The following is a 27,667-nucleotide window of genomic DNA, read 5'->3' on the forward strand; positions in this document are numbered from 1 at the left end:
AGAGCCCTTCTAGCAGTTTCTCCATCCTTAGAGTCCCCAGAGAAAAATGGCGGCAAGCAAAACAAAACACGGAATTCAAGTTTTTTGAGTATTCAATCCATTCATAAATCTTATAGTAATGTGCACTGAATTTCCTTTCCTTAGAAGTGGAAGCCGGATATTTCTGAAGAATAGGTTGAGCTGGTTGGTCGGGACGCGCCGTAAAGATACCCGGGAGAGATTCTCTACTGCTACTGGAACCCGCAAGGGGTTCAGCGATGCAGACCGAACTTTCATGTTGATCTGAGCCATTTATTGTTCCGCTGGTTTCCTAAATTCTGTCACAGGTGGGGGAATTTATCTCAACTAACCTGAGACTTTGGGCGCTGACACTATTGCCAGTTTCTTGCACTAAAGTTTCTTCATTTTTCTTCCACATTTTCACCGAAAAGAAATCTAAAGTTTGTTGTCGCTTTTTAATCATAGTTAAACGAGTAGTAGACAAGGACTTCACTCAGACACGGCAAGAGAAGAACTGAAGAAACACGTAGAAACTCACTTAGAAAATCACTCCCATACTCCACGGTGAAACTACCCCGCTTAGCAACCCCATAAACCAATCACTTACATTTCCTGTTCACGACAGTCCCATAGACTCCACTAGGACTAGTCATCCCATAAACTATTCAGCAATGTCAAGAATCTGCTGACCAAAACCCCCTTGAGACCCTAGAGCACATTTCCTTTCCCTGCTACTAAAAAAGGCAATATACAAAACTTATAGTTTACAACGAATTATTCTCAATAACAATAACGAAACGGGTACTGACCACATGAAGCTTAGTTTTGAATGAACCCTACTCGGAAATAAAATAGTGTAGACGCGCTCGCTCTTAGACATTTCAAAACAAGATTATATAATTAGGGCACCAGTTGGTTGGTCGTATTTATTGGACCAGTTGGTGGATTAATATAGCACATAGCTAAAATAGAAAATAGCTGTGAAATATAAATAAGAAGGTATTTTTCAAAATCTAGGAGGGGGGCAGGCCCCCCCGGCCCCCCCCCCCTAATTGGCGCCCCTGGCAGTTTTCAAAATGGGTGTAGGGGGGGGGGGGTAGGAATGGGTTGGACTTTTAAATTTCGATTTACTGTCTTAGAATGTGTAGTTCCCGGAATTTTTACTCTTTTGGTAAAAACCAATTTTGTGGCAATTAGTGTCAGAAAACGCCACTGTGCTGCGGTTCGACCTTTTTTATTAATTTAAGAGATTATCATTTGCTGACGATTTATCAAAAGCCTTGGTAATCACTGCAACATTTATTCCAGTATCATCTGACGATTTATGAATAAATCGGAGCTCATCGCGGCATTCATATCATTCTTTAGGAGCTATTTTGAAGGGGGGGGGGGGCAAAACTTATGTTTAGGGATTTAGATCGTGACAAATCGATTGTCTCTATTAGAATTTGGAATCCCTGGCAATATGGATTTCCCTGACCCCCTTCTGGCCGGAATTTTGTTGCACAAATTGGTAGTTAAAACCACTTTGCTATGGCACGATCTGTTTGATACTTAACAAGGGCACTAGGTATGGCGCTTTCTATTGAAATGAGCCATTTCCGCACATTCTATTGCCTCTCGTTTGATAAGATCAGTGGTGAAACAAAGACGACACATGAGTGCCTCTCATGCAAAAAAGTGATTTTCTTGTCGTTCAAGGTGGGGGACTGTAATTCTATTGTATATGGTGCTCAATAATGGTGATTTCATTCAACGGTGTGCTTTTCCTCTCGATCCATTTTTAAGGGTGGTTTGGGTAGACTCATCTTTGGAATTCCCATAAATTTGTTTTCGTAATGAACTATTACTACTAAGATCAAGTAGAATAGTGGTTACCATCCCCGAATCAGCTTGAAATTTAATTTTTTTTTTTTATCACTAGACTGTTTTTCTTTGTTTTTGTTTTTTCAAAACGCGTTTTTAAACCTTCGGTCAGTATGGACCGCGATTCCCTCTGCTAGGACGGTGAACATATGACGGTGAATATAATAACTGCAAAGCACTGTGAATAGGCTTAAGTTTGCTATTTGCTGTTTTTTTTTCTATTATTATAATTCTTGGGGCTCATTCCAATTATCACAAATGATGCTGAATATATCTGCAATGTCAATTAATGCAAAGGCGCAAATCTAACGATTTTATGGAAAATATACAATTGCGGGCTTTTGTTCGCCTACAGAAATGCATTAAGTTCATATGTTAAACGAAGAGGGCTTAATGACCTTATTTAACGGAAGTTTCCTTGGTCCGATTTTTGCTAGAAATGTCCATCAGTTCTTCTGCGTTACAGGAAATATCTCAAGAAATATATGTGAATAACTCAAGAAAGTCAATGATTCTTTAGATAGAACCAGGAACAAGAACTTCTCTGGGGCTCTGTTACTCGACAGGCTTATATATATGTGATTCTAAAATTGCGCTGTAGCATAATTATCATGTTATTCTTTAGTTTTAAGTCATGAGGTGGCAATTCAGCAATTTCGATTGAATTAAGAAATTCTCCCGTGAATTCAATTCCTCCTTCCTTTTAATCCTTCTACAGAACCAAACATATTATAGGATATGTACTCTCCTGCGATTCGTTGTGATTCTATCTGCTGCTTTTCTTCTAACTGCAGATTTCAAATTAAAATTTCTCCTTCTTGTTTAGCCTTCTCACACGCTAAAATAACACCATTCCTTCATTTCATTATAATTTTGATATATCTTCTAACCGCATATTTCATTGTGAAACATTTTTGTTTTCAATTAAATGTGATTCTTGCTGTCGCTTGATCCTTGCCCTTTGCCTTAGCTGTTTGTATTCATTTGTCATATTGTGTAATTTCGCATGCATCATTGATGTCAAATACGATACAACCACCCCTGATAAAGAAATGATATATTTTTTTCTCTTTAAATGTCTATGAATGTGAGGTCATTTACATGAAAAATCTTTTTCCAAAATAAAGACTGAACGAATTTTCCCCAACTCGTGATCTATCTAGATCGTGTTTTTAGGCCAGAAAATCTGCCGATTTTCAAAGAAAAAATGTGTAGCCGTTTTCGAAAAGAATGAATATATATATATATGTATATATATATATATATATATATATATATATATATAAATAAATATACACAATTATTGCTCATTTAAAGAGAGTAGATAGATTGATAAAACCAATTGCAACTGAATCCTCGTGTAACTGAACCCCAAGCAATTGGATCCCTGTAACTGAACCCTCGTGTAGCTGACCCCTCGTGTATCTGACCCCTCGTGCAATCCAACCCCCTTGTAACTGAACTTCCATGTCACTGAAACCTCGTGTAACTAAACCCTCGTATAACTGAACCCACGTGCAACTCAACCCAATTTAACTGAACCCTCGTGCAACTCAACCCAATTTAACTGAACCCCTATGCAACTCAACCCTATTTAACTGAAACCTCGTGCAACTGAACTCTCGTGTAACTGAACCCTGTGCAACTCAACCCCATTTAACTGAAACCTCGTGCAACTGAACCCTTATGCAACTAAACCCTATTGAACTGAGCCCCCTTGCAACTGAACCCCATTTAACTGGACCCACAGAGAATCCAAACCTCGTGAAACTCATCTTCATTTAACTGAACCTTCGTGCAACTGAACCCCCTGCAACTCAGCCCACGTGCAACTCGATGCCATCATTTTTTCTTCTTTTTATTCCATAATGGTGGCTTCCCGTTAGCGTCTCTTGGAGGAAGGCTACTGCGTGGTCACGGCACTGGAGTAGACTCCAATACATAGATTTTGGCACATTTTGATTATGTCATGTTATAAACGATAATTCGTTGGAAGAAAAAGAAATATTTGTCCCACCACCTGAAAAATAAACAAATCTACAGCCTGGATGTAAGACTAGACCAATAAGGGCAGCTAAAGCAAAGGGCATTGACAAATTGTCTTGAGTAATAAAAATCCAAATTGAAGAAGAAAGAAAAATGGGGTTAGAAGATAAGCGACATCGAGAATAAAAACGTGTCAAAATTGAAAATGATAGCGATGAGGATACAAATGATGCTTCTTTGGAACCACCTGAACTATCAAACGTCACACGACCAAGAGAACAGCCCGAAAAAATGGAATTCACAATGGATGCAAATCAACAACCCGGACTATCAAATGAGAAAAGACAAAAAAAAAATTACAAGTGTTATAAATGATAATTCGTTGGAAGAAAAAGAAGTTTTTGTCTCACCACCTGAACAATTAACAAATCTACAGCATGGACCATCATGTCAAACTAGACCAATAAGGGCATATAAAGCAAAGGGAATTGGAAAATTGTCTTAAGTAATGAAAATCCAAAATGAAGAAAAAAAAATGGGCTAGAAGATGAACGACAGCGAGAATCAAAACGTGTCAAAATTGAAAATGATAGTTACGATAATCGGATTTGGGATTTTGACATGAATAAGGTCATCAATGCTTACCATGCCTTTGTTAAAAAGAAAAAAGCTTTGACGATATGTATTTCATAATGACAAAAGACAAGCCGGGACAAAGTCGACGTTCAACATATTATAAAAGCTCCAAGCGATGAAATACTATAAATAACGACATTAGAATTTATAAGGACGTTAGCCAAGAACCTAATACTGCATCAGCGTCTGTTAAAAAAATAAAGGTTCGGCGTTATGTTTTTCATAATGACAAAAGACAAGCCAAGGCAACAGTTAAAGGTTCAATAACAAAAAAAACGTGATTTTACAAAGGAGCTAATTCTAACTTTAAGGCCGCTTAAAATGTTCAAAGGGTTGATTGGTGAAAGTGAAGCACTGATAATTGTGATTATAAAACTATTAAAAGTAAGAATCGCAGCAGCTAAAGAAAAAGGCGTGAAAAAAACGACAGCAAGAATCGCATTGAATTGTAAACGAAATTTTGAACAGTGATCTGTGGTTGGAAACTGGACGCCCAGAGGACGCCCACCCACTAGGTGGAAAGACAAAGCCGATGAATTCCTCACCCAAGCCCACATCCCGGTGGAAGAAGCTGCGATCCTGGCGAGCGATAGGTCAACCTGGAGACGCCTAGTCTCATCGTTCTCTACGCCGAACCCTCGGCAGGAGCCTTAAGTCAAGTAAGTAAGATGTATGAATCTAAACTGCTAAAGCCAAAGGCGTGGAAATAACTTTCTGATGTAAAGATGAGTAAAAATGGACAATGAAATTTACGGTTAGAAAACAAGCAACAGCGATAACTGGTCACAAAAACAGTACATATATATATATATATATATATATATATATATATATATATATATATATATATATATATATATATATATATATATATATATATATATATATATATATATATATATATATATATATATATATATATATATATATATATATATATATATATATACCTACATGCGTGTATTTAAAAACCAGTGGCCGTATACACAAAAACAAGTAAATAAAAAAACAATAAATAAAGAACAATAGCACTCAACAAATTTAAACTACAGCTTCTTTCCGCGCCATCTGACTATTCTCTATAAAACAACCTAACGCGATAATTAGGTCCCTCGAAGTAGTCCCCAAAACACCCGGGAGCAGCGGTACATCCTTATGAAAAAATTCTTCCCTAAAATTTGCCAAACTTTGGCATCTACTCAGAAAATGGTCCATCCCATCCCCAAACTCCCCACAAAGGGGGCAGGCACGCCTACTTCCCGAGCCATCCTCATCATAAGACTCCCAGTAGCCTTATGCAGTGGTATGCAATTTGTCCGTGCCTGCAACCAATACTTAAGGGTTCTCCACGGTAGGTTCAGCTTCAAATAAAACTCCTCCCCATACACATCTTTAACCTGTCTATAATAGTCATAAAAAGGTACTTGTGCATCTTCATATTTTTTATTCCCATGATATGTTTTTGTCGAAGTAGAGCACAAGCAGCTGCCTTACCACGTGAAATCATCAATTTAATGTGCTCGGTCCAATTCCCATTTGCTGCGACCACGAATCCCAGATATTTATACTTTTGGTCACTTTTATTGCCTCATCGTTATAAGTAAAGGAATAATCCTGAGGTCCATTGGGCTTCCTACTTTGGTAGATGACGATCTCTGTTTTAGATGCATTCAGTTTCAACTTGTTCGATTCGAGATAAGATTCAGCGAAATTTAGAAGAGTTTGGAGTTCCTCGGCTAATTTGACCACTAAAGCTGTGTCGTCAACGGGCAGCAAAAAAGAAAATAGGTTTTTTGCTAGTGATAGAACTGGGGCCCATCTCATTTCAAGGAACTCCGCAAAATCATTGATATACAAAGTACAAAGTTTCGGTGACAGCGTGCATCCTTGGCGAACTCCTCTGAAGGTTCTGAATGGCCTAGGTACACCTTTTTTAACAATAAAAACCACAGATAAAGTTATCTCATACATGTTAATTAATAACATAATAAAAGGCCTGGGCCGGCCTATCTTAACAAGGTAACGGAATAAAATAGGTCTATTAATACTATCAAATGCCTTTTCCAGGTCCAAAAAAGCGACAAAAAGCCTGCCATTTCCCCTGCAATATTTTCCAATAAGAGCCTGGAGTATAAATACACGATCTGTAGTTGAATATTCCTTTCAGCATCCTCCTTGGGTCTCACTGACTATATTTTCCTTTTCTATCCACAGCCCTAATCTACCATCTAGAACCTTTTCCAAAAGATTACTAATTGTTGGTACTAGACTAATAGGGCGATAGTTACCATGCTTCATCCGGTCACCCTTTTTAAATAACGGCATTATAACCGACATATTCCGTGCTGCTGGCCAACTATACTAAACCAGGACCGCATTATACAAAGTTAATAGAACTGGCAACAGGGGACCGATTAATTTCTTATACATTGTTGACGGAATTCCATCAAAACCCGGCGAAGATCCTCCACGGTGGCTCTTGATGGATTGTTTTAGCTCACTCTCTGATATTTCCTGAATTAGCTGGTAAGAATGCTCTGGGAGGGGGAATTTACTAACCACTGCATTTATCGGCTCAGGATACACTTGCACGTAGATGGGGGCCTGGCAAGTTAAGTTTCTATGGTTCTCCAGGTCTTCCAAATAAGTTGGCCAAAAGTTAGCTTCTGGGATCATTTTTGATTGGTCAGATGGCCCACGTAAACACTTACGGAATTCCTTCATAGTGGGTGATCTATAAGCTTGAAATCACTTCTCTTGCTCTTTAAGTTCATATAATGCTTTCTTCCTTCATACTAAAGCATTGTGTTCTTTTCTAGCTAATCTAAATGTTGATAGGGCTTCTTGTCGTTGCTCTGGGCGATTGGCATTTTTTACCTTATTTAATAAGCTAAATAGGCACAACTTACTAAGTTTGCAATCATTATCAAAAGGACCTATTTTCGGCGGCTTTCGTTACAGGACCCGAGCAGTCTCTTCATGGAGGAGTTGTGACAGGCAGCCAGTAATTATTTCAGGGTCCGAAGAGAGTTCACATAAACCCTTTAACTTATCCAAAATCTCTTCCGAGCAAAACCTATCTTTCAGTGTTTTTGTTTCTTCATCAGTCCACTCTTGTCGTAACCGCCTTAGAGCTTGAGCACGAGATATACGGCTAGAATGAGGGAGAGAAGGAACATTAAACATCCTAGAAAGTTGGAGAGAAAGTTTTATAGGGAAATGATCCGAAACCAGCACGTGGAGAACCTCAAAATCAACAACACAGGCAGCGAACTCCACACCCACCAACGCGTAATCGATAACACTGGGGTTTGGCCCGGAAAAGCATGTGTACTCACCTCTACCTCTGTCTTTACCAAATCTTCCATTACAAATTGCTAAACCGTTCTCCTCGCAGTATGCCAATAAATTTCTCCCCCAAATATTCATTCTTCTAGACTGATCTTCACTGCTCCGTGGCATCCCAAAGACCTCAGGAAGGACCTCAGCATTATCATCTGAAATAAATTAAGAAGTTATCTCTAATACATTCCAAGTATAGGCATTAAAATCCCATACTACAACCAGACCGTCCCCCGGAAACTTCTGTTGTATCAATCACGTTTCTTCATGCAGTATAGTCCACGTGTCTTCAGACGAGTAAGAACTATTTTGTGGTGCTAGATATACAGAACCTACAATTAAAAAAGTACTCTCACAGTTAAATCTACCCCACACTATATTCTCTGATTGGGTCGCAAGTCTCACTGCAGAAGAAAATGACGTTTGGCTAAAATACATAACCACACCACCATGATACCGATTATTCTGAGAAACTTTTCTATTCACTGCATAAGAGGAATAATTATGCAAAGGGGGGCACTGCAGATCATCCTCACAATTATGCCAAGACTCAACCATACAAAATATATCTAGGTCCCTCAGTAATGCTAATGATGGTTTTTTCTCTTTGAAACCTTGAATGTTCCAGCACCCAATCCTAAGTTCGCGATAAACAGACAAAGGTATATGTCCACACCGGTCCTAATCCTCGTTCTGGTCACTCATATTCTCAGAGGAATCACCAGCCCCTTCTTTTGGGGGTGAATTCAAACCATTTGACTTGTCGGCTGGAGCAGCTTCACTGCAGCTCTCAGTCGTGCTGTTTTTACGGACACATCGATTTCCAGTTTTATGGGCATCTCCAGGACTAATGATGGTTTCTAATCTCCTCTTTGCTTTCCCACGAGTAATCATTTTGTGCTTTTGGTCAGGCCACGCCGCGTTCTTATTAGTGCTGTCTCTGAAATTTACAGTTTGAGAATTTTGAATTCCCGGGGCTTGGAGGCTAACTTGCTGAGTCTGCGATCTGGGCACAGTACTAGGTTTAGCAGCCAGCATTTTCACCCTGTCTGTGACTTGGTTATAACAAAATGTTCACGCGACAAAGCCTTATTCAGCATTGGTTTAAGCTCTTGGCGAGATTTACGTTCCAAATAGGTATAATCCGGTGCTACTGAAATATCAAACTTTTTTAAAAGCTGGCCACTACGTAGGATTATGTCGTGAAGATCCCGATTATTAAATTTCACCAAAATAGGGCGAACCGCGCCTGGTTTACTTTTTCCCAATTGAAATACATCCTTAAAATCACGCCTGGTAAATCACGCCTTAAAATCTAAGCTGGGGTAAATAGCGGTTTATTGCCGCCATAACTTCTTCTACTAGACTACTTGGAGGTGGGTTTACTGACTTCAAATTATAAATGATCAGATTTTGCTGTTTAATTTCTCTTTCAAGTTGCTCCGACCTTTTGTTTTCTTCAAATAGTAGGTTCCGCAGCTGGTTGATTTCGGATCTTACTGCATCATCCCGTTTGCCTGTCTCAGTTTTGAGCGCCGCTAGTTCTGATTCGATCGCAGAAACGCTATTGGCAACATTTTGAATCTGATTTAATTTAGCATCCATTTGCGACAATTTTTCAAGGATTGCTGCGATCCCGGTTGATTCAGCCGTTTTCAAAATTATCATTCGACCTCTTCCAAAAATAATATGTTAAAAATTAAGAGCAGGAAACGAAAACTTACTCGCAAGGGGTCAATTAAATCCCCCCCGCTTTCCAACAATGTCTTGCAATAATCACGTCCGCCAATGCTATAATTATTATCCAAAGAACGAAAAGTCACTTGTAACTTTAATCCTCTACTAGACACTTTCGCAATCACTGAATTAATTATATTTTCAAACAATCCAGGTCAGATATTTCACATAGATGTTTACGATTTGAAATCTAGTTTGAGACTGAACTAGATATAACTTGGTTTTTCCAAGTGGAATCTTTGTGATTAATCTTTGATTCACTCAACCCCTAAATCATCATTAAACTCAACCACCGTGCAACTCAACTCATTTTACTCAACCCCCTTTTAATTCAACCACCATTCAATCCAACCCCCATTCAAATCAACTCCTTGCAACTCAAAGCCATTTAGCTTGGATTCTTTATAGTTTGATGTATAATATAAAATTTAAGACAATTCATAGGCTATAGATTTCTCCCTTTTTCCTCTTCTCACTTTTTCTGAAGTCGTATACAATATTACCTTAATATTTATCCTGACTTTTAGCTATAAATCCATCTCTCTCTCTCATTCTCTCTCACTCTCTCTCTCTCTCTCTCAATCCCTCACTCACTATCTGGAAGCTGGGACACATGTCGAAATCGAAAGCACTACAAAAGCAATATTGGCTATGATTTCTTATTTTTCCTAAGTTACCAATACTTGTCTAGCTACAACTCAGATAAATAACTCTACTTTTTTGCAGTTTAATACTGGCTGTAACCTTAGATAATATTTCAGGTGTATATTAAATACTTCTTCGTCTTCATTTTTTTATGAAACCAGACATGCTTTCAAATTAATTTCGTTATTTCAGCCAAGGTAAATCACGCATATTATAATTACCCTTAGTGACTAGGAATTAGGTAACATGTATCTCCGTAAGTCCAAGGGGCTATTCGTTAGATCGCTTCATGTATACCAGAAGTATGGAGTGGGTGTTTAGATACAAAGAAGATAAACAAGGACTCACAAAGGGGCGTATACCAGTGAATTGAAATTTGCAAGTCTCGACGTACTATCAGAACTAAACATTTACCATTGCCTCAACTGATTTCAGTTGTTTAAAATCGTTTTGTTAACCCTGCAGCGCTCTAAAATTATATGACAGAAAGTTAGGCAGCCATGACATATTCTCAAAATGACATGTTTATTGAAGCTACGGTATATACATACATACGTCTATTTACAAGCCAGTGGCCAACGCAGTAACTAGGTCTGATTGGGGGTACATCCCCCCAAAAAATTATTGCTCAAGTTCACCAACCTTTGGCATCTACTAAAAAAAATGGTTTAGTCCATCCCTAGCCTCCCCGCAGAGAAGACAAGCACATCTACCTCCCTACCCATCCCTACCGTTACCCGTAGTACGCAGTGGTATACAATTTGCATGCGCCTATAACTAATACTTAAGGCCACCACACGGTAGGTAGCCTATAGCTTCCAATAAAACTCCTCTCCATAAACTCCTTTAACTGGCCATGAAAACGCAGGCTACTAGATTCCTCCAGACCAGTTACTCAAACCTGAATCTCTTGCTCCCGAAGGCACGATAAAAATTGACCGAGGAAATTTTCAGAGTTACCTAGAGGACCCTGACCCACATTCTATGCCCACAAGAGACCAGAATTATCCAGCAGGGCTTTAGCCCGTTGTGACCTAGCTGTGTTTTTATTTAACCTTTACATCTCTGTGTAAGTCACCTTTGCCAGGCGGTTATCAGGCAAACATGTTATATGTAGCTAAAACTTAATCACTTGTATTGCCATCTTATGGTGTAGATTCGATAGGCCTACATCACCTTTAAGGGCCAAAATATTTAAATTATTTTGGAGGCTTATAACTTCTAAAATATATGAACTGAAAAGATTCCAATTATTTCGCTTTAGTAGTCTCTCCCAAATCACAATCAGAATGGGCCACAAGATACACGATCTAAAAATTGTGACGCTTTTCATTTGGCTTCTGTTATTCTAGAAAAGTTATCAGTAAAGGCTGTTCTTACCTTTTTGGTAGTTGCTCCTAACTGTTGCAGCGTAGAATGAACCATGAAATTTTCCTAATTACTGTAATTACTTTCATAGATAAAACAGGCATGACGCAGTTCAGTAGCACGGGCGTGGCAAAACAAAAAATCAAGTTGTTTGTTATTTTTCGTGGATGATCAGAAGCCAAGCGGAAAATCGTATTACTTCAGCTAGAATAAAACCTTATTAGGCTGAACATGTGCAAAGGAATTTATGTGAGTAAATAGCAAATTGTGAAGGCGGAAAAATAAGAAGCTTAACTATGGTACACAAAAAAAAACAAAAAAACCTGACAATGAGCCAAAAGGTGAAGTGCAACTATTTTCTCATAATTCAGATCATTTTGCTATTTATTTGCATGCCAAGAATCTAGCGATTTGTGCAAACAGTATGATCATTTTATTTTCTGTCTACTAGTACTAACAACTCAATGCAGCCCCAAAGCGCCCAAAGCCAACACAGCAAAGTATGCTCCTCTTCCACTCTACTCAAAGCCTCGCTCTTTTTCCCTCCCCTGAAGTTCTAATTTCCTTTAAATCCTTGCTTACGACCCGTTCCCAGCCTATTCGGAAACAACCTGTGCCCCAGATGGATGCTCGATCAGCACATCTTTGACAATCTGTTATATTACATCCGTAAGACATCTTCTAGCGATCTTAACCTTTCTTTTAATATGGCCCTAGAAAGTGGGATCGAACCAAATTTTTCTTACTGCTTGATGTTTGGCATTCAGACAGTCAACCAGTTACCCAAAACTATCCTTAGACAGTTCCTCTAGGAAAGATTTAGTAAATCTTTCTTTGCCTTTCCGAAAAAAAAAAAACACTTTGCGCCCTGGCTATTATGTTTTTTGCATCTTCACTGCATAGAACAAAAAGTAAATTGAATCAACATTTTCACTGTCTTATCTAATAATACTCCCCGTATAGGTGAAGCTATCCACTTGATCTATTTTATCGTTACCTATAATCAAGGTTTCGCCCACATTTATTTCTGTTTAATTGACTTAGTCTTCTGATCATTAACTTTGAAGCCTATTTTGGCACACTGTGCTCGTAAAACCTCCTATAATTCATTCATTTTCCTAAAATTTCTATCTAGGACACTAAATCATCTGCTTGACCTAAGTCTAAGACAGATTTACCTTCCCATTGGTTTCCTCGTTCTCCCATAACCTTTGCCGTGTTGCTTAGGACAAAGTCCATCAAAATAATCCATAAAAACGGGGATAGGACGCAACCCTGCTTAACTCCAGATTCCAAATTAAACCAACTACTAACCTCATTTCCTATTTTTCCCACAACAAGATTATTGTTGTACATAACACTTTAATGTAATTATGGACAGCACTTTCACCAAAACTCTTTTGTCGATTGAATCAAATACCTATTCATAATCTATAAAACTGAGAATCAAAAGGACCTGACGATTCAGACACTTCTCAGTTATTAATCCAGAATGAAAATTTGGTTAAAGCACCCTCTTCATTTCCTAAAACCACGCCGAACTTTTCTTGAAACTTTATCTACAACTCTTAGTCTAATAAGTATCACCATGCTAAATAGTTTTCTTTCTAAAGAAACCAAGCTAAAGTCTCTATAATTACCATACTCACTCACACCTTTTTTATAGAAGGGCTCTATTAAAGTTTTCCTTAAACCTCTAGGTGCTTCCTCTTTTCAAAAATCATATGCATAGCACAGGCCAACAAGATTTTTTTTTTTTTTTTTTTTTGTTTTTTTTTTTTTTTTTTTTTTTTGGTTTGGTTTGGTATGGTCTCAACTATTTCTAAGCAGATTCACGTTATTTTGGGGATGCCGAATTCACATATAAAATCTTTTGCTCTGTATTAGCTGTACTTTTTTTTTAAATATAGCACTGTCATCCATAACTAAGTTTATTTAAAATCAGTCTGTATATATGTGATGTAAAGGGGTGTACTAACTAGTTCCTGTTTTTTATCTATTTGTAAGATATTTTCCAACAAATTATATACCACACTCACTCTTATTACCGTTCTTATAGAGTGGTTTAATTAGTTTTCCTAAAATCGCTAGCATGGGCGTAGGCAGCATATTGTCTAGGGGTGGGGGGGGCAGATATTGTCTAGGGGGGGGGCAGTTGATAGTGTGATGGAGTTTTATCAACTGCTTTTTCCAAACCATCTGCTTTTTCAGCCATATCTAATGTAAATTTGAAGGTCTAGGGGGGCGGCTGCCCCCCCCCCCCCCTGCCCTCCCATCCCTACGCCCATGATCGCTAGGTACTTCCCTTTTTTCAAAAATTATATTCTTAATCTTGAGTAGCTTATTTCTAACCTCATAACCATCACATTTAAATAACTAATTTATGACAGTATCAGCGCCTGGGACCCTATTATTTTTTAATCCTTATAGTAATGTAACTAATTCTTCCTCACAAAATAAATCTTCCTTACATCCAAATTGTCACAAACTTTTTCATTCTTCTCTATATTTTTCCTGTAACCCTTTAACGGTTTAGCATATTCTCAAAACATTCTATCCTTCTCTCTATAACTCTTTCTTTATCACTAATTGTGGTCCCGTTCCTATCTTTTAACTGGTACATGTCCAGATCGACTATTCCCTCTCAATTTATTTACATGCCAGTACAATATACCGTATAGCTGTATGTTTTAGATCTTCGGCAATTTTATCCATGGCCTCAACTCCACGCCTCCTTAGTTCATATTTTAATGTTTCTCCATTTTTTTTTATATTTTTTACATTCATCATATTCTCAAATGATCTATCACTCTCCTCTTCGCAAAATAAATCTTAATTCACTTTCAAACTGTCGATTTTTTTTTTTCTTTTCCATATCATTTCGTACAACTTATTTAAGGTTTAGCACAATCTAAAATTGCCTTGCCCATCCCTCTTTAAAATGGACGTAATTTGCTATGGGGTAGGGGGCAACTGCCCCCAGACCTCAGTTTCCCCCCTTCCAGACCCCAGTCTGCCCCCCCCCCCCATCTGAAATTTATTTTCTTCAGAAACCTCTTAAAACTAAAATAAGCCTCCATAATTGAAGCATCCACAGAAACGGGTGAGTTTTCTTTAGTACATTTTTGCCTCTATGGTACTATATGGCTCATTTTTCAGATATCACTGTCATTTCACTTGAATTGGGAAAGTTGGCTCCAACTTTGCCCCTCCCCCTCCAGGATTTTGACGAAATTATGCAACTGCTCTTTAACACTTTCTTTATCACTAACCAACATTTCTGTTCCTATTTTAACTGGGACAGGTATAGAGTGACTACACCATCTCAATTGCAATTTCTCAGTATCTTACTGTTATCCTATCAGGCTTTATCTTCCAGATCCTGGACTTTACCCAGGGCTTCCATTTCATATCTCCTTTATTTATACTTTAATGTCTTCTCAACTTCCTTTTCTTTCCTCTTATCCTCATAGGATTTATTACTGAGATAATTCTGCTTACAAACTCTTATCTCTCTTCTGCCAAGCTTAAAACGTTTTCGCTAATTTTTCCTGCTGTGTTTCTATAGTTCCTCCCTGAGACATTTTCTGCTACTTCACGGACTATTTTTTTTTTTAATGATTCCATTTATTTTTTACGCTCTCATGTTCTAAGCTCTCTTTGTCACATCCAACTGCGCTTCCAAAGTTTCTGTCAGATTCTTACTCTAGAGTTCATTTGCGGTATAACTATGAGGAAGGTAGTTACTCTTCTTGAACTTCAAATTTAACCCTGGACGCTACTAGATGGTGATTCATATTATTTTCATATTATCCAAATCATTAATACTGTTATGGCCTCAATGGCTCCACTAGTGCGGGTCAGGGATGAATGTCTTATTCTTGGACATCCACCATATGGCTAATATGGGAATAAAGTTCATTTGTGATGCAAATAGATATTATACTCAGATTAAGGATGCAATTCTAGGTATATATTTGCTCATTAGGGGGATGGGGGTATATATTCTGTGAATATATAGGTCCTAAGAAATTCCTAAGAAATAGGTAGCTCCTAAGAATTTGAGAGAAACTTTCCAGGAACAGTTGAATACTAAACTTTAGAGTTTAAAATTTGATAATGTGGAAGATGGTTGGAATAATTTTAGAAAAATAATTTTTGAAGTTGCTGAAGGCGTATTAGGAAAGAAAGCTAGAACTGTAGCTAAGAATATTAATGAAAAAGCTTTATGTTTAATAGAAAGGAGAAAGGACTCGTACAAGAATTATCTGAGTGATAGATCGTATGAAAACAAAAGGAATGTAAAAAAGTGGAGAAAGCATTAAAATATGAACTAAGGAGGTGTGAAGTGGAGGCTATGGATAAAATTGCCGAGGATCTGGAAGATGCAGCTATACGGCATAATAGTAAAATATTGTACTGGCATGTTAACAAATTGAGAGGGAGTGGTCAATCCGGAGTTGTCCCAGTTAAAGATAGGAATGGGGCCGAAATTAGCGATAAGGAAAAAAACTAAAAAGAGATGGGCAGAACATTTTAAGAATTTGCTAAACTGAGATACAGTTACAGGAAAAGATATAGAGGAAATGAAAAAGTTTCTGATACCTTGGATGTGAAGGAAGATTTGTTTTGTGAGGAAGAATTAGCAATAGTACTAAAAGGATTAAAGAATAATAAGGCTCCAGGTTATGATAGGGTGGTAAAGTAGTTTTTCAAATATGGTTCCTTTGAGGTTTAAAATAAGTTACTTAAGATTACTAACATTATTTTCGAAAAGGGAACAGCGTACTGCAGATTTTAAAAAGGTTCAATCAAGCCCCTTTTTAAGAAAGGTGACGCGAATATGTGCGGGGTAAATCATAGCTATAGTATGGTAGATTCAGGAAGTAAAGTCCTTAGTAGTATGACGCTTTTTAGGCTGATAAATTTCGCAGACAAAATTTCAATAGAAAAACAGTGCGGTTTTAGAAAAGTTAGAGGATGTGTCGGCCAAATTTTCACTCTTAGGCTAATTATTGAGAAGTGCCTGAGTTTTCAAACACCTTTGGTCCTCAGTTTTAAATATTATGAGCAAGCGTTCGATTCTGTTGATAGAAGAGCTTTAGTAAAGGTTTTTATCCTTGAATGGTATACCCGACAAATACATTAAAGTGATTAGTGCTATGTACGAATAACACTGCTGCGGTTAAGGTAGGAAATGAGGTTAGCAGCTGGTTTTGAATTAAATCAGAAGTTAAGCAGGGTTGTTTTCTATCTCCCTTTATAAGGGTTATTTTGATTGACTTCGTCTTGAGGAGCACAGAAAAGGCAATGGAAAATCACGGAATCAAATGTGGAAGAAAAAATCCCCTGGACTTAGATTGTGCTGATGATTTAGGCATCTTGGAGTAATGTAGAACCAGAAAGTATGATGTTTTAGAGCTTATGCGAGTTCAGGATGCTAGTATTGGTTTGAAAATTAATGTTAAGAAGACTAAGTCACTAAGGCTAAGAATAAGTGAAGATGAAAAGGTGACGTTGGGTAATGAAAAGATTGATCAGGTGGGTAGCCTCACTTACCTTGGTAGTATTATTAGTAAAGATGGTGGGAGCAGTGAAGATGTTAAAAATAGAATAGCCAAGGCTCAGGGTGTTTTTTTTACAGTTAAAAAAAGTCTGGAAGAATAGGAAGATAAGTCTGCAAACCAAGATTAGAATATTAGAAGCCACAGTGATGACAGTGGTCAAATATGGCTCTGAAGCATGGACGCTCCGAAATGCGGATGAAGATTTGCGAGATGTTTTCGCGAGAAATTACTTAAGGATTGTTCTGGGCAACCGGCTGACTGACTGTATGTCAAACAGTAGGCTATACGAAAAATGTGGTTCAATACCACTCTCGAGGGCTATAATGAAAGAAAGGCTGAGGTGGCTAGGGCACGTTGTGCGGATGAAGGATGACAGATTGCCGAAGATTGTTCTTTTCGGCCAACCATCTAGGGCTAAACAGAAAGCAGGTCCTCCCCGCCTGGGGTGGGAGGACGTCATAAAGAAAGATTTAAAGGAAATGGGAACTTCGTGGGCGGGTGTAAAAAGGGAGGCTTTGAATAGATTGGGGTGGAGGAGGATCGTGCGTAGCTGTGTTGGCCTCAGGCGGCTTGGTGCTGCGGTGAGTTGTTATTAGTAGTAGTAGTAGTAGTAAGAAATTCGTAAATTTCTTAGAAAAACTGGAAAAACAGGGAAAGAAGTGAAGATATAGGCTATCCCCCAGCAAAATGTGTCAACTAGGATTATTCTACATATTATGGAGTAAGCATTGTTTTCTTAAAATGTTTCCTTGTGTACAGCTGGACTCCTAGGCTTAAGATAATAGTTGGTCGGTTGGCTAATTTAAAGATTTATATATATATATATATATATATATATATATATATATATATATATACATATACATATATACATATATGCACATATATATATATATATATATATATATATATATATATATATATATATATACATATATATATATATATATATATAATATATATATATATATATATATATATATATATATATATATATATATATATATATATATATATATATATATATATATATATATATATATATATATATATATATATATATATATATATATATATATATATATATATATATATATATATATATATATATATATATATATATATATATACTGTCAAATTAGCCATCTGGTGGTATCCCCTTCTTCTTGAGTCTGCACAAAGCGCTCAAGCAAGCTAGAACCGGAAAGGAAGAAATCTCCGCTGGACCCATCTTGTTCTCTTCATGGTTTCCCACACTCGGCAATGCTTTTCCATCACCAAGAGTGGACTTCCTGCACACAGTAGCGGCAATTTACTAAGACTTGAAGGAGGGGGATGTATTTTCAAAATCTAGGGGGGATTTTGTTGTTTTGTTGTCAGTTTTTCAATAAAAATATCCAAGAAAAACGGAGTTTTTTTTAATGGAAATACAAAAAAAAAGTGTTTTTCAAAACCCAGGGGGATCTCCCCCAATTAACGTCTTCTAACAGTAACATCTGTATTTTTCTTTCCATTTTATCCGATTATAAATAGCCTAAACCTATGCAATAAACTCTCATTTTAGCTAACGTTTTTTTGAAAATATAATAATCAAACAGTTTGTGGTAACGAACTGTAAGAAGCGACGCGGCTCAATAGTAACCAGAACTCCAAGAAACAGAGTCTTGATAACAATAGATACATCAGAACCATCGAATTTTGATACTTATCAAAATATATGAGACTCATCAAATTTAATTGAGCCCATCAGAAGTCAAAAGCCTGAGAAAATTTGCCTAATTTTGAAAAGGGGAGAAACATCCCCAAAACATCAAGTGATCTTAATGAAAATCACTCCAGCAGATTCAGCATACAGAGAACGATACTGTTGAGGTTTCAATCTCCTATGTATAGAAATGTTGAATTTTGCATATTTTTTTTTTTTTTGCCAGAAGAAAGATCGCGGATGCGTGTTTTATTTTTTTATTTTTTTATTTTTTTTACAGGGGTGATCATATCGAACCAGTGATCGTAAAAGGTCGGAAGAGGGCTCATTTGATCGGAAATTAAAAGTTCTAGTACCTTTTTCGAGTGACCAAAAATATTGGAGGGCAGCTAGCCCCTCCTCCCACACTTATTTTTCCCCAAAGGCACCTGATCAAAATTTTTAATAGCCATTTTTTTCAGCATAGTTGAAAAATCTAATGACTATGTTTTTGAGGATGACTTAACTCCCTGCAGTCCCCGGGGAAAGGCTGCAAGCTATGAACTTTGCCCATAGTATTGGTTATTGGGAAGTATACTGGCGTTTTCAGAGCGTATTTTTCTGGTGGGGGTCGGAAGGGGGTGTTGCGTGGGAGGATTTTTCCATGGAGGAATTGTTCATGGGGGAAAGGAATTTTTCATGGAAGGGGAACCGGATTTCTCAGCATTATTTAAAAAACGATCAGAAATTAAATTAAAAAAAACTGGAAGTAAGGAGCAACATTAAAACTTAAAACTAAAAGAAACTATCACGTATATGAGTGGGGTCGCCCCCCTCGTCAAAACCTCGATTTTTACTTATTTTTACTTATTTTATTCAATAAAGGAGGAAGCCATAGGCTTGTCGCATATAAATGTATTTACGCTGACGTTTTTTTTAGTATTAATTAAAGAACTATTTATTCTAATTAAACGGCCTTTGTGATTCAGGAGTCTTTCTTAAAGAAATAAGACAAAATTCAAATTTTAGCGTAAAGAACGATGTATTGACAAGGGGGCGACCCCACTCATATACGCAATAATTTCTGTTCGTTTTAAGTTTTAATATTGCTCCTTACTTTCAGTCGAAAAGAACTTTTTTTTTCGTTTAATGTCACATCCAAGATCAATTATGACTCAGTCTTTTATATACTAAAAATTCAAAGATTCATGAAATCATCTGGATTTTCTTTTTCGTCGCCAGCTGGATTTTACCTTGCGGAATAAAATTTGTTAAAATGTCCACCCCGATTGCTTTCACTGATCTTAAATTTCCGAATTCGGAACACAGCTCATCGCAAAGAATCCGGATGAAGAATAGTCACCCTTTGCTGTACATGGCTTGAAAAGCAAGGAAAGTGGATGCGACCACAAAATCCTGCATCGGAAGCTTCCTTTTCCCGTTTTTCTTCTTCTCCATAGCTAGCGGGGCACTGGAACATCATAAAGAGCTTTTAATGGCTCATCTTAACATAATTAGTACATTTACTCGCTTTTGTAATTATATTTTTTCAATTTCTTTTTCTACAGTATTCTCTGCAATATGACCGAGACGCTGGTAATAATATTTTTTGAGGAGATCGATGACTGATGGTGCGAAAATTTAATTAATAGCAAAACAGCGACTGCTTACTATAATCAAGAATTTTGCATGCTAAAAAAGTACTAAATACTGAACCGGAGGTTTCAAGCCCCTTGGTAACACACTTGAAAGATGAGGACAATATTTTTGACATGACCTAAATTTGTTATAGTGTACCCATTCGAAGCTTTAACCGTGCGGGAGGCAGTGGCCGCTATTAATGTATCCAAAGTGAATGAACTCGAAAATTATAGTCCCTTAGCTTGATCAGCAAGGAAAATTCATTGACTTGAAAAACCAGGAAGTCTTTGCAAACTAGTAAAATCTGCATAGGAGGCATCTTTTCTTTCGTTTTTGTTTCGTCTGCAGCCAGTGGGGCACTGGAATAATATAGAAAGCCTAAGGGCTTATTGTGATCAAAATTGGACCCGACTATAATCTGTACTTGGCTAATCATGGTTGCAGCTGCAATTCGAACCCCGAAACCCAAAAATAACCTTAAACCCCCCTAAAAATGTTGCCGATCAAAACACATATGAAGGATCGGTGTAGTTCATTTTAAATTAGGATCATGTAAGTTTCATTGATTTTATGGTTGTAGAGATACCTGAAACCTAGTAAAGAACAAACTACGACATAATTATAGTAACTAAACGCTAATATAATACAAGTATATTTTTAAAAGTTACTTTTCTGGGGTAAGGTGCCATAATTGACTTACTTAGCTGCCTGATTCTGTGAAGTTCGTCTCGTACTATACCAGTGTTCAGTTCTATATGTAAATGTGCCACTGTTCAGTTCTATATGTAAATGTGCCAGTGTTCAGTTCTATTAATGAATGCCCCTGTGTTCAGTTCTGTATATAAATGCACCAGTGTCAGTTATTGCATTATAATTTTTGGAAACTTCTCGAAAGTTACAGCTAAATACGTTTCCCTTTCAGTTCGAGATCAATTTGGAAGTATTACATCTCTTGCGTCAACCACGTCTCTCATATCACCGCAAGAGCTTCAGCAACTAATTGAAGACGCCAACCAATCACTTGAAGAATCCGGAACATCGTGCCATGAAATTGTAGTTGTGGTGCTTCACCGAGGTGATATCATCAATGGTGCTAGTTCATTAAGCCTGGGCATTACTTTGGCAGGAGGGTCTGATCACGAAATGAAAGAGATAACGGTATCTATTAGTTTTAATTAATCTTTTAGTATTTTTTTTTTGCAATTCATCGTCTCCTTGAACTTTATTTTTAAACATGGATAGTTCAGTTAATTCATTTTTCAACGTGCTAAGAAAGCGAGGAAGACATAATTTTAATTTGTTACCTGCCGGTGGGTTATTCGCTTTGTGATGGCAAATGTCTTGTTATTTGTTGTAATGTATTTACTATCTTTATAAACCAGCAATAATTGTTTACAAGGCCGTATCCAGGGGGGGGGGGTTACCCGGTTGTAACCCCCCCCCCCCGAAATTTTTGACCAAGTCGAAAATAAGTCGAAAATTAGTAAAACCTAGGTAAAAATCAGTAAAATTAGTCAAAAACTGAGTAAAAAAATAGTAAAACCCCCCTCGAAAATTAAAAAATTAGTAAACCCCCCCCCCCCCGAAAAAAAAATCCTGGATTCGCTCTTGATTGTATATACATTTTTATGGATTTTTTTCTCGAAAACGGCTCCATATATTCGGGAAAATTGGTATCTTGGGATATTCTCGCATAAAAAAAACGATTTAGATAGGTCAGAAGTCTGATAAAATTCATTAAGAGCCTTAATTTTGGTTTTTGCAAATGACGTCATGTTAGTACATCATATAAGCGTTTCTTATGACATCATATAAGTATAATTCTTTTGCGATGTAATACATAGCATAAATAAGATTGTTGAGTTTCTGACGCATCAGTTATTTATGTAATATAGTGTCTGTTGGAAGGCCCGAAAAACAAAAATGTGCAGTTGCAGTTACAATAAATGATGATTCTTTGGAACCAACACCTGAACTATCAAACGTCATAAGATGTCAATCGCGACAACACCAATACGGGCAGCTAATGCATAGGCCATTGATAAATTGTCTGAAGTAATCAAAATCCCAAAACGTGTCAAAAAGGAAAAACATCCTTACTGAATTTATTTTCTTATAAGTATAAGCAATGTCTTTTTAACGCACGAAAAAAAGTTGAAAATTTTTTAAGTTTAGTTAAGAATCCCTAAGGCTATTGTGTAAACTGCAAAAATATTTATGGTGGCTGAGAAATAATTTTAATGTTTTAATTGAAACTAGAAAAATACCTGAAAATTATAAAATTAGTTTGTTTTTTATAAAATCAACTCGCTACGTGATAAAGGTTACTGGTTTGAACGTATCCTGTGAACGAAAATTTACAATTATTATAAATGATGATTCTCTATTTTGACAAGGGATTACAACAATTAAAAAACAAAACTAAAAAAAAAATTAAGCTTAGTAAGTACAATTGTTAGAAATCAGACTAGGTTTAATTATCAAATATCTTGGAAAAGACAGCAGTATGAAAAACATTAAATTGCGTAAAGAGTATAAAACTGGTAATTGCAAAAATATTTATATATTTTAACAAGGGACTACAACAATTCCAAAACCTTAAAAAAGAAAATATTTTTGAATGCAACTAGTTGTATATTGTCAGTAGAAAGGAATAAAAAGCGAAAATTTGCAATTATTACGAATGATGATTCTCTATTTTGACAAGGGATTACAACAATTCAAAAATCTCAAAAAAGAAAACTCAAAAGTTTCAAACTTAGTACATATCGTTGTTAGAAATCGGACTAGCTTCAGTAATCAAATATCTTTGAACAGACTGCAGTATGAAAAGACATTAAATTGCGGAAAGAGCAAAAAATGGCTAATTTCAAAAATATTTGTAGATATTTTAACAGGGGATTGCAACAATTCAAAAACTTTAAAAAAAAAAAGTTTGAAGCTTAGTAGTCATCGTTGTTAGAAATTGCTTGGTTTAATAATCACATACCTTTGAAAAGACACAATATAAAAAGACATTAAATTGCATAAAGAGCAAAAAACGGGTAATTGCAAAAATATTTGCAGACATTTTAACAAGGGATTACAACAATTTAAAATCTTTAAAAAAACAAAACATTTGAAGCTTAGTAGAAATGTTTGTTAGAAATCGAACTTGCTCTAATAATCAAATATCTTTGAAAAGTCTTCAGTATGAAAAGACAACAAATTGACTGTGGTTAGAAGACAAGCGATAATGAACGAAAAATGACTCTTGAACCTTTCAACTAAATATTGAGCCTTGTTTACCGGATTTTATTTCATAATTTTGAACAGCAACTGTGATCTGTAATCTTTTCGGTTTTAATGTTCTGGGGTCCACATATTTATTTGTTATTAATAATATCAGTTCAGATCAAGATAAGTTTTAGATTAAGAATTATCTTAGCGTACAAGGACTATCGGGAAAGTAGCTTCTAGTCCAAGTTTATGGGCAGTAAGCAAATTGTGGCGTGGCTTTTGTTTTGTGGGGACGTTGTTTATGCCCACATGAGCTCATGGGCTTCTAGCTGCAAATTGGTATGGTTACGATGTGCTTTGTTTATCTGTATGGATTTTAAAAAATATATATGCGGCATTGTGAATGAGCCATGATAAAAATTCAGTGAGACTCCTTATATCAAACAGTTCGTGGTAACGAACTGTAAGTAAGGAGCGACCCGGCTCAATGGTAACCGAAACTCTAGAAAACGGGATTTTGATACCAATATATACATAAAAAGACTCAGATGTTAATGCTGATTTCAAATATATAAGTTTCATCAAGTTTAGTCCTACCCATCAAATGTTACGCACCTGAGAAAATTTGGCTGATTTTCGAAAAAAGGGGGAAAGACCTCCTGAAAGTTATAGAACCTTAATGAAATCACCATCATATTCAGCGTATCAGAAAACCCTACTGTACAGGTTTCAAGCTCCTATCTACAAAAATGTGGAATTTTGCATTTTTTGCCAGAAGAAAGATCAGGGATGCGTGTTTATTTGTTTTTTTGTTTTTGTTTTTTTTTCCCCAGGGGTGATCGTATCGACCCAGTGGTCCTAGAATATCGTGGGAGGGCTCATTGGAACGGAAATTAAAAGTTCTAGTGCCCTTTTTAAGTGAAAAAAAATGGAGGGCAACTAGGCCCCCTCCCACGCTCATTTTTTTACCAAAGTCACCTGATCAAAATTTTGAGATAGCCATTTTGTTCAGTATGGTCGAAAATATGATATCTATGTCTTTTAGGATGACTTAGTCCCCCGAAGTCCCCGGGGGAAGGGCTTAAAGTTATGAACTTTCATAACTTGGGAAGTATACAGACGTTTTCAGGGGGGATTTTTTCTGGTAGTGGGTGGAGATGGGTCGGGGGTTACGTGGGAGAATCTTTCTATGTAGGAATTTTTCATGGGGGAAGGGACATTGCTATGAAGGGTGCGCCGAATTTCCCAGCATTATATAAAAAAGGATCAGAAATCAAATATAAAAAAAAAGTTTTTCAACTGAAAGTAAGGAGCAACATTAGAACTTAAAACGAACAGAAAGTATTGCGTAAATGATTCGGTTCACCCCCTAGTCAATAACTCGCTCTTTAAGCCAAAGTTTTTTTAGTACTTTCATAAGAGCTATTTATTCTAATTAACGGCCTTTGTGATTGAGGGGTCACTTTTAAAGAATTGGGAAAAAAATCGAGCTTTAGCTTAAAGAGCGAGGTATTGACTAGGGGGCGAACCCCCTAATATACATATTAAAAATCTATGAATATAGAAGTTCGTTACGTAAGTTAATTCGTAAGTTACGTATATTTATTCCTAATAAAAACGTTCGTAAATAAAATTAAACAAGTTTCGAAAAAGCCATTTAACGAAATAAAAGTAAAATTAATATGCGAATTTTGTTTTAATTATTTATGTATGGTGAGCCAAAATCAAAACCTGTATTAATTAAAAAACGTTCAAAAATTAAATAAAAAAACAAGTTTTTTTTACTGAAAGTAAGGAACGACGTTAAAACTTAAAAGGAACAGAAATTATTCCATATATGAAAGGGGCTGTCCCTCCACAACGCTTCGCTCTTTACGCTAAAGTTTTATTATTTTAAAAAATAGAGCTGTGACAAAGAGTCTAACTTTAGCACAAAGAGCAAGGCCTTGAGGAGGGGACAGCCCCTTTCATATACGGAATAATTTCTGTTCGTTTTAAGTTTTAACGTCGTTCCTTAGTTTCAGTTAAAAAAAAACTTGTTTTTTTATTTAATTACAAGTCATGAACCGTAAACCTAACATTGGTTATAAACATGTAGATTTCTTTATCAAAATAATTCATCCAAAATGTATCCGTAATAAAAAACTAAATAAAACAGCCAAAGATAAGACTAATAACTTGTCGCTATCCTAACAACTATGATAAAATTATGGAGCTTGATAAACTATATATGACTCCTCTTTCCATTTCCGGCCGCCAAATTCCGGAACATTTATTTGGCACTCATTTTTCAACAAAGTGATGTCATAGGACATTCAGTATGTGTATGTTTTAATCATGCTCCGCAAAAACTGTACTGAGATTAATCTTACACGCTCATAGCTATTAATCTATGCTGATCTTTAAACCTGGTGGACTAGACTAAGAGAACAGAAAATTTAGGAGAGGTGAATCTTCTGTATTTTCTATGGGCGGAATAACAATTGAAACCACCAGTGCCGCAGACAGTATTGCCTTACGCGGCAGAATTAAAAGGTAAAATATTTAGAAAAAAAAGTAGCAGCGTTGATGCCTTCCCATTTCTACCAGTACAGAGTAATATTAAACAAGTAAAAATGTCTTTAAGAACAACCCCACAAAAAGCAACATTGCTACAATTACAGAACAGAATTCAGAATTCAACAAAAGTATAGACGGCCTTACAAGTTTTTCATATAACTTTAGGTAACCTTGATTATTTTTTTTTTACGATCAAGGAGGCACACTTGTGCCTCTATAAAGAGGCGACCCACCACAATGTTAAGTGATTTCCGGTCCTAGCGGTCGCAGAGAGACAGCGGTAATCGCATTTTGTAGCCCAAGCTCAAACTAAGAGACGTGCAAAATTTCACCCCCCTCCGACTTTATTTGCATGGTTAAAAGTGGGCCGGAAGTTTCGACCCTCCGACCACAGCCCCCCTTTAACGTTGTCTGATCGGGTTGAAATTTAGAGGTTAAGGTTTTCTGGGGCCTGGGAGCTTATCCTTGAAATTTCAGCTCAATCTGATCACTCCTTCCCTGTTTTCCAAAAACCAAATATCAAGTTTTGTGGGGATTTGCTTGCGTCAAAAATAGATTCTACTTACTAAAAAACAATTACAATTGTGTCTCTTTAGTACAGCAGTTGATACTCTTGACTGTCAGGCGGAAGACTCGGGTTCGATTCCCGTCAGAGGAAATTTTTTATATACTGAAGTTAAAGTTTAAAAAAGAAACTCAGTTTCTTTTTTAAATTATTTGACAAAAATTACCTTTTCTAAAGAGTTAAAGAGGCTGAGTTACAAGGTCGACCCTTAAAACACCCTGTCGAGAAAGAAAAGAATAATACACAATCATCTAACAGTTAGTCAAGCAATAATAAGTAATAAACTGTACAAAAACATGCAGAAATTATTTGAAAAAAACTACGTTTTCTAAAGAGTTAAAGAGGCTGAGTCACAAGTTCGAACCTTAAAACGTACAGGGATTAGAAGGTACAGTTGGGGGCTGCCGCCCCCCAAACCCCCGCTCTTGCAGCCTTTAAATAAAAAAAAAATTAAACTGAAAGTAAGGAGCGATATTAAAACTGAAAACGAACAGAAAATATTCCTTATATGAAAGGGCCTCGCTCTGCCCTCCTCAACGCCTCGCTCTTTACGCTAAAGTTTGACTCTTTCTCACAACTCTTTTTTTAAACAATGAAAACTTTAGCGTAAAGAGCGAGGCGTTGAGGAGGGGACAGCCCCTTTCATATACGTAATAATTTCTGTTCGTTTTAAGTTTTAATGTTGCTCCTTACTTTTAGTTGAAATTTTTTGTTTTTATTTAAAGGCTGCGAAAGCGGGGGTTTGGGTGGCGGCAGCCCCCCAACTGTACCTTCTAATCCCTGTACGTTTTAAGGTTCGAACTTGTGACTCAGCCTCTTTAACTCTTTAGAAAACCTAGTTTTTTTCAAATA

At 36.6% G+C, this 27,667-nt stretch overlaps 1 protein-coding gene across 3 annotated transcripts in view; it reads left to right on the forward strand.

The window, feature by feature from the left end:
• The window catches only part of bbg (PDZ domain-containing protein big bang), a 309,605-nt gene that overhangs the window by 226,102 nt on the left and 55,836 nt on the right, over positions 1-27,667 (forward strand). For all 3 annotated transcript variants that reach the window (XR_016143110.1, XR_016143111.1, XM_089102679.1), the window contains exon 9: positions 21,395-21,630. Coding sequence is in view for 1 of the 3 variants with exons in the window: in XM_089102679.1 (XP_088958805.1) it covers positions 21,395-21,630 (236 nt within the window). In the remaining 2 variants the exon portion in view is untranslated. The remainder of the gene's footprint in view (positions 1-21,394; positions 21,631-27,667) is intronic.

Source organism: Artemia sp. Qi Xiang Cuo, chromosome 16 (genome assembly GCF_049724085.1).
Source record: "Artemia sp. Qi Xiang Cuo chromosome 16, ASM4972408v1, whole genome shotgun sequence".
Lineage (NCBI taxonomy): Eukaryota > Metazoa > Arthropoda > Branchiopoda > Anostraca > Artemiidae > Artemia > Artemia sp. Qi Xiang Cuo.